This window comes from Herpailurus yagouaroundi, unplaced genomic scaffold, assembly GCF_014898765.1.
Source record: "Herpailurus yagouaroundi ecotype Mexico unplaced genomic scaffold, PumYag 29, whole genome shotgun sequence".
Taxonomy (NCBI): domain Eukaryota; kingdom Metazoa; phylum Chordata; class Mammalia; order Carnivora; family Felidae; genus Herpailurus; species Herpailurus yagouaroundi.
In genome coordinates this window covers 75,631,289-75,648,626 of record NW_024412377.1, presented here as the reverse complement: position 1 = coordinate 75,648,626, position 17,338 = coordinate 75,631,289, and the positions used below count along the sequence as shown (strand labels likewise).

The following is a 17,338-nucleotide window of genomic DNA, read 5'->3' as shown; positions in this document are numbered from 1 at the left end:
CCCATCAGGGACCTCCTGAGAACAATGTGGACTTAGTTTAGGGCTTCTAGGAATACTGATGGAAAATCTTCCAAGTTTATCAAGGAGTTGGGCTAGCAGAGTTTAGACAACTATAGGCCAGTCTTTGGGTTCTAAATAGGCAATACTATGCAGCATATGACCCACAAAACCTGAAACTATATTTGGCTCTCTCTATTAAGCCCACTTAAGATGGAAACCCTGATGGAATGTTCCTTTATCCTCTACCTGTGGGTAGTGAAATGGAGACAAGATGTGTTCCCTCAGGAAGAGTCCACAGAGATGTGACTATTGGCTGACAATCCTTGCTAATGATATTGATAATCGTATTGAGAGTTCATCGGGGACACTCACTGTTCCAGTGCTTTTTGTACACTATTCATATAATTCTCACAAACACATGTGACAGATACTATTATCCCCATTTATAGATGAGGAAGCTAAAGCAGGGAGGGTTAAAGTTTACCTGTGTAAAGTCACAGCCAGGAAGTGACAGAGCTAAAATTTGAACTTGGGCCTTCTGGCTACAGAGAACAGACTTTAATAATTTTTTCACCTCTCCTAATGGTAGTAGGCTGGTGGCAGTCAGTTCTTGGTCCACAGTAGGTGCTCAATGAATAAATAATTGCTAACTGACCACTGGACTCATGGCAAGCTCTCTTTGATTTGCCAAAAGGTGGGCTAATCCTAAAATGTGTGGTCAGATAGTGCATATGTAGAAGACCGGCCCTGCCCTTTCCCCTCCATATTGTATCTATTAAAAGATGGAAACCTTGTGGATCTTGAGAAATGTTCTTAATCTTAGACCTAAAAAGTTCTTTTTGAGTCACGTATCCCTTGAAAATCATATAAAAGCTTAAAATTGTCTCCACATAAAAATGCTCACACAAATTTTTTTGGCATAATGTATGGTACTGTTTAGAGCTCTAGAATCTTCCAGGAATAGCAACAGTAGTTTTTGAGGAGTAACTTTGAACATTGATACCTTTTACTTCCAAGTGAGTTATACAACTGCTTAATTCAGGGAAAATTGTATTCACACTTTATTGAGGTAGTTGCTTTTGTTTTTCCCCTTCAGGAGAAAGCTCTGTGCCAGTGTTACAGTTGGCTGTGGTCACTAGCTGGCTGCCTGGTAACGGCACAGTTTGTGCATTCCATGGCGGAGCTCCAAAGAGGCCGAGTGCTCCACTGGGGAGCGGATGTATGAGCTCCAGGTTTCTGACATGAACATTACTGATGATGCCCCTGCTGAAAGACCTCATTATTGTCATGGCAAATACTGGGAGAACAAAGAGACCATTGTCAGAACAGAGGACTATCTGTTATTGTTAATTGAATATTTTTGATTATGGTATTAGGTTGGTTAGGGTATTACGGCATGTCTTTTGGGGGGCATGGGTTCATTTGTGCAGCTTCTTTTAATACAGGAACTAAGTAGCACATGCTCACACACTCACGCGTCCTTTATCTGAGTTGTGGTGAATGACAGCTGCAAACTGTTGCCATCTATTTGAAGAGTTCACAGTCTTTGGGGGAGAGGGCAGAGGTGAGGAGTGTATGAAAAATGGCATGAATTTTGATATCTTTTTCACATTTAAGATTCTCTGTAAAATGATATAATTTGAATCAACACGAAGTTCTTCATGAGATTGTAGAGATATAAACATGATTTATTGCTGGAATCGATGTGTTTCCAATCTCAGGCAAAGAGTAGAAGCATTGGACAACTTCGGATAGTGGGTGATTACATTATCTCTGTGAGACCACACATTCTTTATAACAATGAAGAGCTGTAGGATGAGTGGAAACAACACTGGATGGAGGGATGAAGACCCGGATTCAGTTCCTGGTCTTTCATTAACAACCTTTGTGATCTTCAACAGGCAACTCCCTCCCTGAGATTTCGCCATAAACCGGGGTTGAGCTGTAAGGTCTTTGTGAGCTCTGAAATACTATTATTTTGTGAACAAACAAGACCTTAAGTTTTTATTATTGTTTTCAGTTGTTCCAGAGCACTTAAATCTGACAATTGAACTCCCTGAAACTTGTTTTCCTTCTTCCATTAGTAAGGGCATGGGACTTCCAAGTGCATCACAACATCATGGCTCCACACTGGGATTGTTCCACTAAGAAATGAGGTCACTACTTAGAATTTACTTTTGAATTTCTCTGAATGTTACTTCCAGGGCAGGACATTCGTGACTCATTTTGTGTTTTCCCTTTGCAGTGTGACAGATAATTCAGGTAATAATTCAGGTAATCATACAATGCATTTTTTGAGTTTGCTCCCCTAGATTCAGCCTACTTCCTTCCTTATTTTTATAGCAATAATTGTTATTATTTTCTTTCATCTGCGAAGTCCTGGGAAGTAGTTGGGTTAATTGATTGTAGGATGACCTGACAGAGAGGACCTTGTTTAGCTGTATTATTTATTCACCATTTAAGCCACTTCATTTCCATGATGTTAATTTTTCCAAATATCAGCTTCCCATATCATGGCCTATAGGCATTCTGGGAAGCCTACAGTCAAAGGAAAGAATGGAAAATTTAGCAAAGAATACAAAAAAGAAATTAACTTTTATTGAATTTATGCTTTCAAAAGACATGGGTATGGAACATACTATTTTTTGATGCTAACACGAGCAGCCTGAGGGGCAGAAACGTGAGATATTAATGGTGTTGATAGATATTCTATTTTCTGAATGTCGCATTAGATGTTTGTGCTTTGGTTCAAAAACAAAGTGATAATATTATCACAAAATTTTAATGTTTTGGAGGAACATTCAGTTGAATGCTATGTAATAAAAAATGTTTTTGTTTCTTCCCACAACAGGCTGGTAGTGATTTTTGTGGGTCCTTTCTCTTAAGATTAGGGTTTCTTTTACATTCTGGTCTCCTCTAGAGGTCGATTCATGAAGTCTTGAATAGCCTGATGCAAAGGAAGCCACTTTTTGATAGATGCTTTCAGCGCTGTAATCCAGCTGTAGAAATAACAGTACAGGCCAGTTCATTTAAAAAAAATTGGACTGTAGGAAGATGAAATGTTAAAAAATCGTTTAAATTTATTTTCTAATAATTTCTCTCGGTTATTTAGTTTGAAATCAATATAGTAAACCCTCATCCTTAGGTTTGGATTGAATGAAAGGTAAAACACCAAATGCAGAGTATGTAATGTTTAGCAAAGAAGTAAAACTATGTTCATATAAATACTAGGATGAGAAGAATGTTCAATGTTTGTAGACAGTGATTAATGGAGCTATAGGGCTTTTGCAATTATTAATAGTACTTTACTGTTCCTATAGAAATTTCAAATTCAGTTGATCAAATATAGAGTTATCAAATATTGCCATTAGGGCAAAATATTCCTTTATTACATTCTATTAACCACAGCAAACTCTCTAGGTTAGCTCCCCTCTCTTTTCTATTTCCTTCTTTTCATTTTATTTTGTGATGGTTTATAAAGTGTACACATATAGAATTTATTCTAAGGGTAATTAGCACGTGTCATGTTTTTAAAAGAAAGGTTGGGTCAGATAAGCTTGGGTAGTGGGAGTTATGAAGAGCTCACCAGGATTCTTTCTAGCAGGCTGTGTCAGGAACATTGATAAGTTAATATGTTTTGTGATTCTCTAAGATGGAAATATGATATGTATCATTTCCTAAAAACTATTTTGCGGGAGTAGGGCATCTTGTGGAGCCAGAATCCCATGAACTACACTTTGCAAAACTCTACTCGTATGCTTTGAAGTATTTCTCTAGTGACTCACTATTGCTTCCTATCGATAATATTGACTCATGGATTTGGCAGCGAAATCTAACTGTTCAACCTCCACTCTTAGAGAAGACAGTGGATTTTAACAGATAAGGGTTAATTTTATTTTACTGACCCTTTTTCTAATATGCCAGCTGGAGTCTTACCTTCAAGGGAACCATCTTAGTTTGCCACCCAGATTGTATAGCATAAGCCCAAGGAAAAAGATCTTGGCAAAATATCTAGCAATTCTATATTCATTAACCTCCCACTCTAGCCTATCCTTAGGAATGAGTGGTGCAGACAAGGTTTACATAATGGGAGAAGGTAGGGAGACTCCTCTCTTCCCTAAAGGTTACTGGCTAGAAATCCTGAAATTCTACTTTCAGAGTTTATTTCTTTGAGTTAAAGCAATGCATTTGGTTCTTGTAAATACCCCTGGAAATTTTACCATGTCCTCTGTTTTAATAAATGACTGTGAATTTCTTTATTAGATCTTTTTAACCCAGACAGTTGGGAGAAAGCATCTGGATGAGGTGAGGGATGGTCATCAAGTAGTTGATAGTAGGAATGAGAGATGGAGGGCACAGGACGTCTTGAGTACTGAAATTAGATGGAGGAAGATCCTCTAGGTACCAGAGAATCCTTCTTCTGCCTCATGGTTTTGTCTCTTTTGACTCTACTGCTATTTTTTCCCCCAAATCATCATGAACCCAAGTGCCCATGTGTGCATGTCAAAGTGGATACTGAACATATTGAATTAGATAGGTAAGTTCTATATCCTTCAATGGCTTATAACAAAGCCAAACAACTGACCAAATTCGGATGGACATATCAATAAGAGTTATATGAAAGGAGGTGAGACAGCAAATCTGAATTAATAACATAATATTCATGGAAAACTGTGTTAGTAGATTTTTTTTTTATGTTTAAGTCTGAGCCCATTGCCTTGGGGAGAATTGTGGACTCCTTTTCCACTTAAAAAAGTACTTCTGGAGGAATCATCTTCTATGCATTGCCAAAAAAAAAAAAAAAAAAAAAAAAAAACAATGGGGGGGATTATTAGCTATGAAGACTATGCAAGAAAGGGAGAGAGTTAACTGAAGATGGGAACTGAAGTTGGAGAGTAAGGGTAAGGGTTTTGCTAAGAAGACTTATCAAAGCAGATGAAGAAGAAATATGCAGACCTTGACTTACCGTTGGTTTTCTGTATTATTTTCTGCACAGAAATAGAAAGTCTTGAACTCTTCACATGGAGGTTTGAGTTCAATTACTGACTGCTTGAAGCTAAGGATCTGCTCGTTCACCCTGTATCCTTGCAGATATAGACCACCTACAGAGGGTGAAAGAAAAAAAAAATGAGAATAGGGAAAGAGTAAGATGGGGGAAAAAAAGGGAATCTGAAAAAGCATCAAGAAAACTTTGTATCTGAAGGAATCTCTAATTCTAGGTGTCTAATTTTATAGATGAAGACACTGAGACTCGGAAGAATATGTAATTTAAGGTCCTCCACTAACGATTAATGGCAAGACTGGTAATACAGGTGGATTTCCCAGTTTTCATTTTTGTGGTCTTCTCATTATGTGTTCAGTATTTAGCTTGGGTTACTGTGGGTCTACGCCAGGTACTTTACCTGGAGGACACATTTTGAAATAAACTTTTTGGTATCAAAGAGTGACACCTGCAATATCACATTAGAGGAAAATTAAATACTATTTGCTTAGGCAGAACCATTAAAACAGCTTTCTTGAATAATAATGGAGATTGCCAGCAGTTTCTAAAACCAATGTAGATTCTCACCTTCTTTGTGAATATGCAAAGCACATTTAAAATATGAACCCACAGGGTGATATGAGGGAGCCAACTTGAATTAAAATGAGAATAAATGACTGGTTTTGGAAGATAATTTTTTTTCCCCATGGTTCTTTGAGTCCAAGTTAGTGGTTGTATATTTCTTGGACTGAATTTTGTTTCCATTATCTGGGGGTAGAGAAAGGATATTGGTCTGGGGGAAGAGGCTAAAAACTCAAAACCTTTATGTGTTTTATAGTGTCTTGATGCTCTGTGGTAACCTGAATCTCATGTACACAATCTAGGTAACGTCATTAATATCAGTGATTAGATTGTTTAAACCTGTTTCTTGCTCTTGCTAACTCTTGTTCTAATCTCCCACTTCCTCCCAGGAGCCACTTTAGTGCATTGTAGTAACAAAATACAAAAATACAACTTGGATGTTTGCTCTATCTGGTAGTTATTCTATACCAAAACGAAACCATGAAGGAAAAATTTCATCCCTTTGACTATGGCTGACCTTTGTTTTCCTTTTGGTTATATTTGGTACTGATGTATACTGTCCGGAAGTCAGACATTTTTTCTTTTTAAACTGAAAGAGTGGCTTTTGGACTTTAAAATTTGTCTGTTTTATAGGGGGGGTTTACTTTTTTTTTCCCTTAAAATTTGTTTATTTATTTATTTATTTATTTATTTATTTATTTATTTTTTATGAAGTTTATTGTCAAATTGGTTTCTTTTTTTTTTTCCAAATTGGTTTCCATACAACACCCAGTGTTCATCCCAAAAGGTGCCCTCCTCAATACCCATCACCCACCCTCTCCTCCCTCCCACCCCCCATCAACCCTCAGTTTGTTCTCAGTTTTTAAGAGTCTCTTATGCTTTGGCTCTCTCCCACTCTAACCTTTTTTTTTTTTTATTTCTTTCCCCTCGCCCATGGGTTTCTGTTAAGTTTCTCAGGATCCATATAAGAGTGAAACCATGTGGTATCTGTCTTTCTCGGTATGGCTTATTTCACTTAGCATAACACTCTGCAGTTCCATCCATGTTGCTACAAAGGGCCATATTTCATTCTTTCTCATTGCCACGTAGTATTCCATTGTGTATATAAACCACAATTTCTTTATCCATTCATCCATCAGTTGATGGACATTTAGGCTCTTTCCATAATTTGGCTATTGTGGGCACCTGAGTGGCTCAGTTGGTTAAGCATCTGACTATGGCTCAGGTCATGATCTTATAGGGGGGGTTTAGATGCAATAGTAAATTAAATTTTTTTTATTTAAAAAGAGTGAGTTTCAAAGCTAACTTCTAGAAATGCATTCATTTCAGAAATGGTTAGATTTTTTTTCCCCTTTAGAAGGTCCCAGTAAAATGGTATTTATAAAAATCAGAGAGTGACTTGTGTCTTTGTGCTAATCTACACTACACAACATGAAATTCACACATTTGAAGTGGGCAATGATTTTTAGCTTATTTATGGAGTGGTGTGACCATCACCATAATCTAATTTTAGAACATTTTCATCACCTCAAAAAGAAACTCCATACCCATTAGCAGTCATTCCCCATTTGCTGCCCCAACCTAACACTAGGTGACTCTAACCTACTTTCTATCTCTATGGATTTGCTTTTCCTGGGACACTTAATATAAATGGAATCATACAATATGCAGTCTTTTGTGACTGGCTTCTTTTATCCGGTATGATGTTTTCAAGGTTCATCCATGTTGCGTCATGTATTAGTACTTCATTCCTTTTTATGGATAAATGATATTCCATTGTATGGGTATACCACATTTTATTTATCTCTTCGTTAGTTCATGGATGGACATTTGAGTTTTCTTCATTTTCATGACTATAATGATTAACATTATAAATACTTGTATACAAATTTTTGCATAGATATATATTTTGGGGTATATCCTGGAAGTAGAATAAGCAATGTGCTAGATGTGTCAGGACTATAGGCTACCCAAAGACATATCCAAGGGTTATTTTGCTGTCTTAATTCTCTGCTCCCAACAATAGCACAATGCATTTATATTACTGTACTGGTTTCTGATGTCTTCTTTCTTGTGAGATTTCCCTTTCTCATATGTCTAAGCAGATATGAATACCCTCTTCTGTCCCTAGACTTTTTGAGAATGGATAGAAAGTTTTGTCCAAAAATATGTCTGCTACAAACAGGAAAGTTTCTGACCCCTTTTCTAACCAGTTGCAGGGTAGAAATGATTGGCAGTAAAGACGTCTGACTATAACCCTATTACCTCATTTGAGGTGACCTCATTGGTCCAGTCTCTATCTGTTATTAAGTAGCAGCAATAAATAGCAAGCTGGCGCAACATTTGGACAGAGATTTCTCAGAAGAACTATGCAAGCATTAAGTGTTCCATTTGTTGCAATAATGTAAAATATATCTGAGAAGTGCACATAGACCTTGATGTGATTTATTCAAGAACAATAGTTAAGTCACAATTTGTTACTTTCAGCTTTTGCTGGAGAGAGATAAGAGGGAAAAAAATCAAGTATATGGTGAATGACAAGGAGCCTGAGGGCCTATGAAGAGGCATTTGACCAAAGGGCTTTTGGAAATACTTGTACAGTGGCTTTTTAATATTAGCCAGCATAGGAGAGGCAGTGATGCATATTGTTAAAGTACGAGCACTTTCCTTGACAGTAAGCACAGACTTCAGGGAGCTGACCAGTGCTATTTCTACAACTCTTACAATACACATTAGAGGCATGTTTATCTAGCTGAAAGTACAATGTGAGATTCGCATCTACCCTGTTTTTTCCAGGAAATTAGGGCCATGTGGCTTCTCACGTCGCGTACTTTCCCCTTTCATTGTTATCGTTTCCCTGCCTTCTCTTTGCTGTCCCCGGGATTGTCTCAGTCCCTCAGGTGACTGTTACAGTAAATAAGTCAGGTCCCAAATACTACACATATCTTTAGAAGAAATATCATGTGAGGTGTCCGGGATCTCTTATAAAGAAGAGAAATCAATTGGATAAAATTAATATAAAATAAAATTAAAATAAAGCAGTAAAGCCTCTGAGATGCTGTGGTCAGGGGACCATGTCTCTATGAAGTGGTGACCACAGAAAGTTGAGTCTTAATAACAAAGCAACTAATATCCTAGGGGGATGACAAAGATAATTGAAAGGAAAGAACCTAAGATTCTGAACACAAAACTGACCAGGAATGCAGAGACAATGATTTGTATACGAGTATTTTTCCAGGCTTTTTGCCTGTGATCCAAAGATGTGATAAATACAGAGCTCTATGGGTTTTCATACAGTTAGACCAAAAGTTTTGTGGAACATTGTGATGTACCATGATATTTTCTATTCAATTAAGTTCTATTCTGTTGTACTTTTTTTTTTTAATGTTTAGTTATTTTTGAGAGAAAGAGAGAGAATGATAAAACCTGAGCGGGGGAGGGGCAGAGAGAGAGGGAGACACAGAATCCGAAGCAGGCTCTAGGCTCCAAGCTGTCAGCACAGAGCCCGACATGGGGCTCAAACCCACAAACTGTGAGATCATGACCTGAGCCAAAGTTGGACATTTAACCAACTGAGCCAGCCAGGAGCCCTTATTCTGTTGTACTTTTAAATACTCGCCACAACCTACTACATTGACTGCATGGCTCAGTAAGGGGGTAAAAACCTGTGGTTTGACGAATAATGCTATAAATAGTAACCACAGCCTGTTTCACTGGGCTGGAGAACAAGGAACCAAGCAAGGGTAGGATATGCAAGAGCCAAGCAGAGCTTGGACAATACAAGTGAAGGAGGAACTATAGATCAGACCAGCACGAAGGTCATTCACTTAGCATAACCTGGAAGAATTGAGTATAAGTATTAGAACTCTGTACAATCTTTATAAATATAATGATTCACATTCCATGCATATAAAAATGATTACATTCAACTGAGTACTTTATTTTATTTTTAATTGATTCATTTTAGTGCCTGTGGCACAGCATAGGTTCAGCCCTAACTCAATAATTTCTTCACTGTCCTTACAATTCCCAGTTGTGATAAATAGTTGGACTGTGCGGATCATGGCTATGGCAGCCAATGTGCTGATTTCCAGAGACTAGATGCCAAATACTGAGTACTACTTTAAGAAGACTAATTTCTGGCAGGGAGTGCTATATATAGCATTATGGCTAAGAGTTTGGGCATAAGGATTTGGATAGCATTTGCTCAAATTTTGTCCCCTAACAGCTGGGTGACCACATCAGCATGTTAGTTAATTTCTCTAAGCCTTAGTTTCTGACTTATAATGGGGCAATAACCGTGGATATTTTGCAAATATTAGTTTTAGATGATGAGCATAAAGTACTTATTTAAGTGCTGGACACACAGGAAGCATTCAGTGAGACATACTTTCTGCCACCAATACACCTGAGCAGAATGATCCAGGCCTCTCAAAGAAATGCGGCTCCCCAGGGCAGTGATTCTTAGTGGACAGTAGAGAGAAGCATTTCTCTTTTGGGGATTTTCCACAGGAGATTTAGATAGCCTCTGTCTCAGCTTGGGTCTCACTGTGCCGGATCATTGGCTACGGGCCTCAGGTCACGATGCAAGTTAAGATGTATAAGATTGAGAAGGGCTCTTAGGAAAAGAATGTAAACCTCAATGCAAAATTCCAATCTTGGGAAGGGTAAAGCACCCCAGAAGAGCTCCTGAACAGCCACCTTAATGCTAATGAAGAGTGAGCTGCTGATTAACCTTGGGAGAGCTTCCATCCGGACCCAGCAGCTGTCAGGGTGAGAGTGGGGAGGAGGTGGAAGTAAAGTGTATTTTCTGACACAAGGTGCATGCTTAGGCAAATGGCACTTTTTATTCAGGAAAGAGTAGAGTCATGTAAAACCCTAAATCACAGGCCTCGATTTTAGAACATGGCCTAGACATAGCATTTTCTTTTGGAATTTCAGTAAGAAAAATGTTCTTTTAATCCATATTTGAGATAATTTAAGCTAGAAATGGAGGGCCCGTGGGCATAGGAATATTTAAGATGTATGGCTGGTTAAGAATGAATGGGCTTGATTAAATATTTTTATTAGTCACAGAATGATCTTTTTATTTTATTATTTTTTTTAATTTTTTTTTTCAACGTTTATTTATTTTTGGGACAGAGAGAGACAGAGCACGAACGGGGGAGGGGCAGAGAGAGAGGGAGACACAGAATCGGAAACAGGCTCCAGGCTCTGAGCCATCAGCCCAGAGCCTGACGCGGGGCTCGAACTCCCGGACTGCGAGATCGTGACCTGGCTGAAGTCGGACGCTTAACCGACTGCGCCACCCAGGCGCCCCAGAATGATCTTTTTAAAGAGAGGAATTAAAAATAGATAGAAATTAGGTAACTTCCTAGGGCTAGAAAGAGTATGATGTGTCAGAAAGACTAGGCATCTGGTGGCCTGAGTTCTGGTTTTGCCTTTGAATTGATTTTCCAATCTTCTAACCATTCTCTACTATTACATGAGGGGATGACAAACTACTCACACTTCATGGGAGTAATGGCCACTTGGGGTCATTTAATCATTGATTCATTGATTCATTCATTAAAAATACATAGTATAGGGTCATCTTTGGAGCATATAGTCCCTTAGAAGAGATAATATGGCTCTCTGGAGGTAACATACAAGGTAGAGAGTGGTAAGTGTCACAAGATGGGTAAATGTGGAAGTTCAGAGAGGGGAGGCACTTTGTCTAAGACCATGTGGGATTGCTTGACAGGAGAGATGGCTGGTGACTGAATAAAAATTTGAAGGGCAGGTAGAATCTGAACAAGTTGTGTTGAGGAATCAGTAGATATACACCGGTTCAGGGGAAGGAACTAGAAAAAGCAAAGACATGGTGCCAGAAAAAGGTTTAAGATGTGTGGTGACTTATGGAAATAGAACATGACCATGTTTGATTGGAGTGCAAGGTGCTTTAACACAAGGAGTGGAAAAGAAAACCAGAGAGAAGGGTTTTGAGACAAAGTATAAAACTCTAGAGTACTATCTATGGAGTCAACAAAGAACCATGGAAGGTTCTAGAAAGATGTGTGAAATGATAAGAGCTGAATATAAAGAAGATGTCCATTTTTGTCTATTTTTTTCTTTTATTGGTGTAACTTAGGCTACCTGGGTTCAAATTCTTTCTTCACCATTTACTACCCAGGGGACCACAAGCAAATGATTTAACCTTGTTAAGCATTGGTTTGCAAACTGGTAGGTGGAATAATAGCCTATTTTCTGAGAGTGTTGTTGAAATTAAATAAAATGGTAAGTAAAAACACTTAACAGAGTGACCAATACAAAAGGAGGACTTACTAAATGGTAACTCTACTTTTGTTATTATTTTTAGGCCATTTATTAGTAGCCACTTTCCAGTTCTCCAAGTAGAACTTTTCTAAGTAGGACCTCCTTCTGACTTTTCAGAATAAGGGAAGCCACCTAGTGGCTGTTATTACTGTTTTAAACTTGGCATCAGTAGCAGTCTCTGGGCCCCAGGGGTTTGGAAGCACTTTGTTTATATTTCAGTTTGGAATAATCTAAGCATCAATCCTAAACATTCCCTTTGAATCTATGGAAACAGTCTCTTAAAAATGAGCATGAATGATTTGGAAATTAAAATGATTCAGACTTTTGTGGTGATATTTTATAATAAAAATCCCAATCCATGACTACTTTGGAGTTTTGTTTTATTTACCTTCATTCCCATCCTGGTATCAGGTGCTTAAAACTATGGACTTGGGGAGTGCCTGGGTGGCTCAGTTGGTTAAGCCTCTGACTCTTGTTTTTGGCTCAGGTCATGATTTCATGGTTTGTGAGTTTGAGCTCTGTGGTGGTCTCTGTGCTGACGGCATGGTTCCTGTTTGAGGTTCTCTCACTCCTTCTCTCTCTCTGCCCTTCCCCCACTCTCACTTTCTCTCAAAATAAATAAATAAACTTAAAAAAAAAAAACAACTATGGATTTGGAGTTAAATAGCAACAGCCTGTTCTGTAAGTGCTTAGAAATGCTGGCTATCTCTTAATAGTTGAAAATATTTCGGGTCATGTTATAATATTCTCAAATGGAAAGTTGAATAAGTGAAAGAGAATCATTATATCATTCATCCTGAGTGATAAGAAATGGACCACAGTGTGATATTCACCTCGTACTTCTTTTGTACTTTCCAAGAAGGCTGAAATGGTCACCAGATACTTCCTTCCCATTTGGCATGGCTGTCTAGCTTAAATAAACATAAGCATTAATGCTAAAAAAAAAATAATTAAATGACTGGGATTCCAGGATGTTTACTACTGCTAACTAAGGTTATTCATTTGGGGAAAAAAATCCAAGTGCAAATAAAATAGCAATAATCGCTTTTGTCAAAAACTGCAAAAGTCTAGGGGTGACTGGCTGGCTCACTCAGTGGAGCGTGTGACTCTTGATCTCAGGGTCATGAGTTCAATCCCCACACTGGGTATAGAGATACTTGAAAATAAAATCTTTAAAAAAGACTACAAGAAGGCAAAATATTTCTTGTCAAAATCAGACACAACTATTTTATTATTAGATTATCAAAGAGGCACCTGGGTGGCTCAGTCGGTTAAGCGTCTGACTCTTGGTTTCGGCTCAGGTCATGATCTTGCAGTTCATGAGTTCAAGTCCCACATCGGGCTCTGTGCTGACAGTGTGGAACCCTCTTGGGATTCTCTCTCTCTCTCTTTCTCTCTGCCCTCCCCTGCTTGCTCTCTCTGCCTCTCTCAAAATAAGTAAATAAACTTAAAATAAAAAAAACCAAATTATTAAATCATATTGTTTATATGCCCATTTTGCATATATAGCTTTTAATATATATAGTTTAATAAGTATGTAAATGTGTACATTTTTTAGAGTGAGAGCTTTTTATAGAGAGAGCTTTACATGTAGAGGTTAAGTCACCCTGATAACAATTACCTTGTGTGATCTTCACAACAGTCCTTCGAAATAGCTATTTGCATTTTACCAATGAGGAAAGTAAGTTTTAGGAAGTGAAGTAACTTGCCCAAGGAAAAGTGACAGTTAATGTTTCTTTTGTTATTCATTTGTCCAACATTAGGAATGTTCTGACAAAAGGGAGTTCCTAGCAGAAAGTTATTGACATAAACTCTGAATGCCATCAGTAACCAAAAGAATGAAGGAGCTTACTTTTGCTTTTCTAGGCAAAAAAAAGCTTGGGTTTACATCTACAGGATCTGGAGTTGGCTTGGCTGTTTAGAACTCAGCTTCGTTGCTTACTATGTGTGATCTTGTAAGTTAAGTAGACTTTCCAGCCAGTTTTCTTCTTTGTAAAAGGAGGATAATAACAGTATCTCTTCATTGGAGGATAAATGAACTAATTTAGGTAAGGCACACAGTATAAGGCTTGGTAAGAGGTCCATAAAGCTAGGATGTCACTCCTATTACTATTGTAATTACTATTATTTCAAGTGAAAGTTGAGTCCATACCTGAGGCCTGGGTGGAGCGAATGCTAGCATAGAAGTACAAGCAGCCATCCTTCAGAATGCAGTAGTGCTGGACCCACATATCTGTATTTCTGTCCAGTTGGTGCAAAAGGCCTAGGCACTCTGGGTTCTTGATAGCCAGGGGTGGGAGGTTACTGTTGTGCAGGGTAACGTCTTCCCAGACATGGTTCTGCAAGTGTAGCACAAAGGGATCATCTGAGTCCTCATCCTGTGCCAGTGGTCATTGACTCCCAGGAGCCAATGACATCAGCACTAAGTCTGTTTGACTTCAGAAAAGGCACTGCCCTCAGTGATTCTATTGCCAAGGCAATCTAATACTTGAGCAACTAGCCAGAAAACCTGAATTCATGTCCCTTCTCTTTGATTTCTGTTCTAGTGTCAGGAAATCAAAAGACTATTTCACTGACCACTGGGATTGTCCTCTTACCCCTGTTCCTGGCATGTCTACTGTGTCTAATAGCAGCCGTTGGTTCATGCTTCACTTTAGAACTCCCATTTGTGCAAAGGACCAAGTTAAAGGCCCCAGGCCAGATCTGGCCTTAAGCTCACATGGTCAGTGATGTGCCAGGTCATGATATATCCAGATCTTCTACCCTGGAGGGCAGTCCTTGGTCCATAGGCCTGAGAGGCAGGCTTTCCCTGTAACCTGACCTGAGGCAGTAGATGCAATGCTTCATCTCGTTATCACAATGCCCTACCAGGTGCCGGCCAGTTTCTCTTCCATATTTAGTTTCTATTTTGCTCTTTAGTTTTAAAAAGGCAGTGCAGAAGATTCCAGAATGCAGAGCCGGCTGTATTCTTTGCTGTGAAGAGGGAGCCTGTGGGGAGCTCGGGTGTTCCTTTTTCATTCTGCTACAGACACCCTGAACGCATCAGCCGACTAGAGCCCTCTTACAAATATCAGCCTAGTTAGGATGACACATTGGAGAGATGGATGAGTGTATTGAGCATTGTGTTCCAGGTAAAATGAAACACAAGTCTTGCTGTTTCTCATATGATGATGCCAGTGATTGTTCAGAAAGGACACTTATAGGACACAGGGCAGTACATTTAAGCTCAAACAATCCAAATTTCCCTGAATGTGTAAGAGCCGAAGCATGTAGAGAAGATAATGGATAGTAAATACCTTTTGCTTGTATGACATTTGGCGAGGAAATGAGCATATTTAAAGGAAGTGTATGACCTTATTAGAAATCTTACACATAGCATAAAAAGGAAACAGTTGGGCACAAAAGCAATCCCCTCCCCACCAGCCAGGTGATAGCACTAGCTCAGAAAGTGGGGTATCAAATGTCTTAGGGGCTAAAGGAATGACTCACCTGTTGATGTTAGGAAGTTAAAGGTCAAGCCCAAATTAGAAAGTATATTGCTGCAAGACTGGGAGTTTTGAACAGGTAGGAACAGTGAAAGTTGGGCTAATATGTGTCCAAAACAAGGGTATGAACATTAAGCAGTGCATTTCTGAACATGCGACATGCAATTTCTAACATGCTGCTCAGCCTACAGCTCTATCCTAGGACATTCCTGAGATCTTGTACTTGGGGATTGAAAAGAAAACAGAAGCAGTGGTTTAACCTCCTGGACTGCTCCCTGTAAAATGGAAATCCCACCCCAATTTGTGACTACCTAGCGAGTTCACTGAGAGAAATGTCACACAAACCCCTGAAAATAAAAAGAACAGCAGGAATGCAAGTTCCCTCATGGAATCTGAATAGAAATCCCTGTTAACTTAAAATCCTCTTTCCCAGCTTTTAGAGCAGATCTGAGAAGTCCCAGGGTGAACTGCATGACATTTGACTTGATCCTTTCCCCCTCTGAGGAGAAGAGCAGGATGAAGGCAGAGATGAATATCAAGGATACCTTACCTGGCGGACAGGATGGATTGCTTTGTCCATGGCCTCCAGCCACCTGAAAGACAGTAAAATGAGAGGAACTCTCCTTTGGGGACTGGATAAGTATCATTCGGAGGGGCTTGCTCTTCTCCCTGCAAACCCATCTTCCAGACAGAATAGTCCTGAGACTCAGATATATTTCACGGCTGGAAGATGATGGTCGAAAGGCAACACATTCTTACGAAATTGGTATTACTGGATGGCAAAATCCCACCTCCGCCAGGCATATTTAAAATAAATTATTATCCTTCTCCTTTACCACTGTTTAATTAGTGACTAAGATAAAATTTCTTCACTCTTTATTTTACCAAGGCATGTGAATTAATTACCACCAGCAGGGCTAGTAACGATTTGGTGTTAATAACTATAAGGCACTGGCTATTACAATATGGAAAGACTGGCAGTCACTGTCCTTAGCTCCCTCCCCAAGTGTTCCTTGGACAGAGTAGACACATTTAGTGCACCATTAGTGCTCCTACTTGAGGACTATATTTTCTTAGTCTTGTCTCCTTAGCCAGCTACCAGCCTATCCACCCCATTTGCCAATCTTTTAAATTTTCTTTTAAACCCTGTAACTTTCAGTCAAACCATACAGCTTGCTCTTCTCCCCAAAGTTTGATTTATTCCCTCTGCCTTTTTCCGTTCCATTTCTTCTTTTGCACGCTTGTCTGATCCTGTGCCACACCCTTTGTAAACTCTGCCCTCATCCCCGCCTTGGGAGATCCTCACTCCCTACACTCAGTTCCCGTGCCACTTTGTCTTCTCCTATAGCACTTCTTAATGTTTCTTTGGCATTACAAATATTCAACCAAATGCCCTATCTTCTTAGTTCTGAGCTTTTTTGAGGGCAAGAATTGGCATTTAATCATACTAATAGTCTGTGGAGAACTTAAAACACTGTCTTGGGCACATTAGCTAACCAACAAATATTTTGTTCCTGAATTGAAATACAGTCAGGTTACCATCATCAGATTTCCCTCTTTGTCCTTTAAAGCAACATGCATTTGAATTAATAATGTTCTACAAGTAGGAACAGTATATTGTTTGTCTCAGAGGTATCAGACCTAGGATTGGAACTGAGTCCAATTCCTCCTAAAGAAACACTCAACACCGTTGACCTCTTACCTTTTTTCAGTCTCCCTTACTTCTACTCCATCGTACCTTCACCCTAAATTAGCAGCACTTACATTGCAGTTTTCCGTTGACTCACTGGATTGACCAGTGATCTCCATTCCCTTAGGGTGATACAGTGAAGTAATGATCATAAGCCACTAAATGCTTAGAATTTGTAGGCTACCCTCTTAGAAAGCCTGCATACCTCTACCCCTCCAGTTGGGTTGTATGCTTAAAAATGTCAACTGGATTCATTCCCCACAAAGCTACATTATTACTATTTAT

At 39.0% G+C, this 17,338-nt stretch overlaps 1 protein-coding gene across 3 annotated transcripts in view; it reads right to left on the bottom strand.

Annotated features, from left to right (window-relative positions):
- Positions 1-1,667: 1,667 nt before the first annotated feature.
- The window catches only part of LOC121012245 (uncharacterized), a 126,392-nt gene continuing 110,721 nt past the window's right edge, over positions 1,668-17,338 (bottom strand). For 2 of the 3 annotated variants that reach the window (XM_040447144.1, XM_040447153.1), the window contains exons 10-13: positions 15,914-15,956; positions 14,031-14,217; positions 4,967-5,102; positions 1,668-2,999 (exon numbers count right to left, since the gene is read on the bottom strand). In XM_040447144.1, coding sequence (XP_040303078.1) covers positions 2,900-2,999; positions 4,967-5,102; positions 14,031-14,217; positions 15,914-15,956 — 466 coding nt within the window. In that variant the 3' untranslated portion in view covers positions 1,668-2,899. Of the gene's footprint in view, positions 3,000-4,956; positions 5,103-14,030; positions 14,218-15,913; positions 15,957-17,338 lie in introns of all 3 variants that reach the window. The other variant, XM_040447162.1, reaches the window with a different exon arrangement.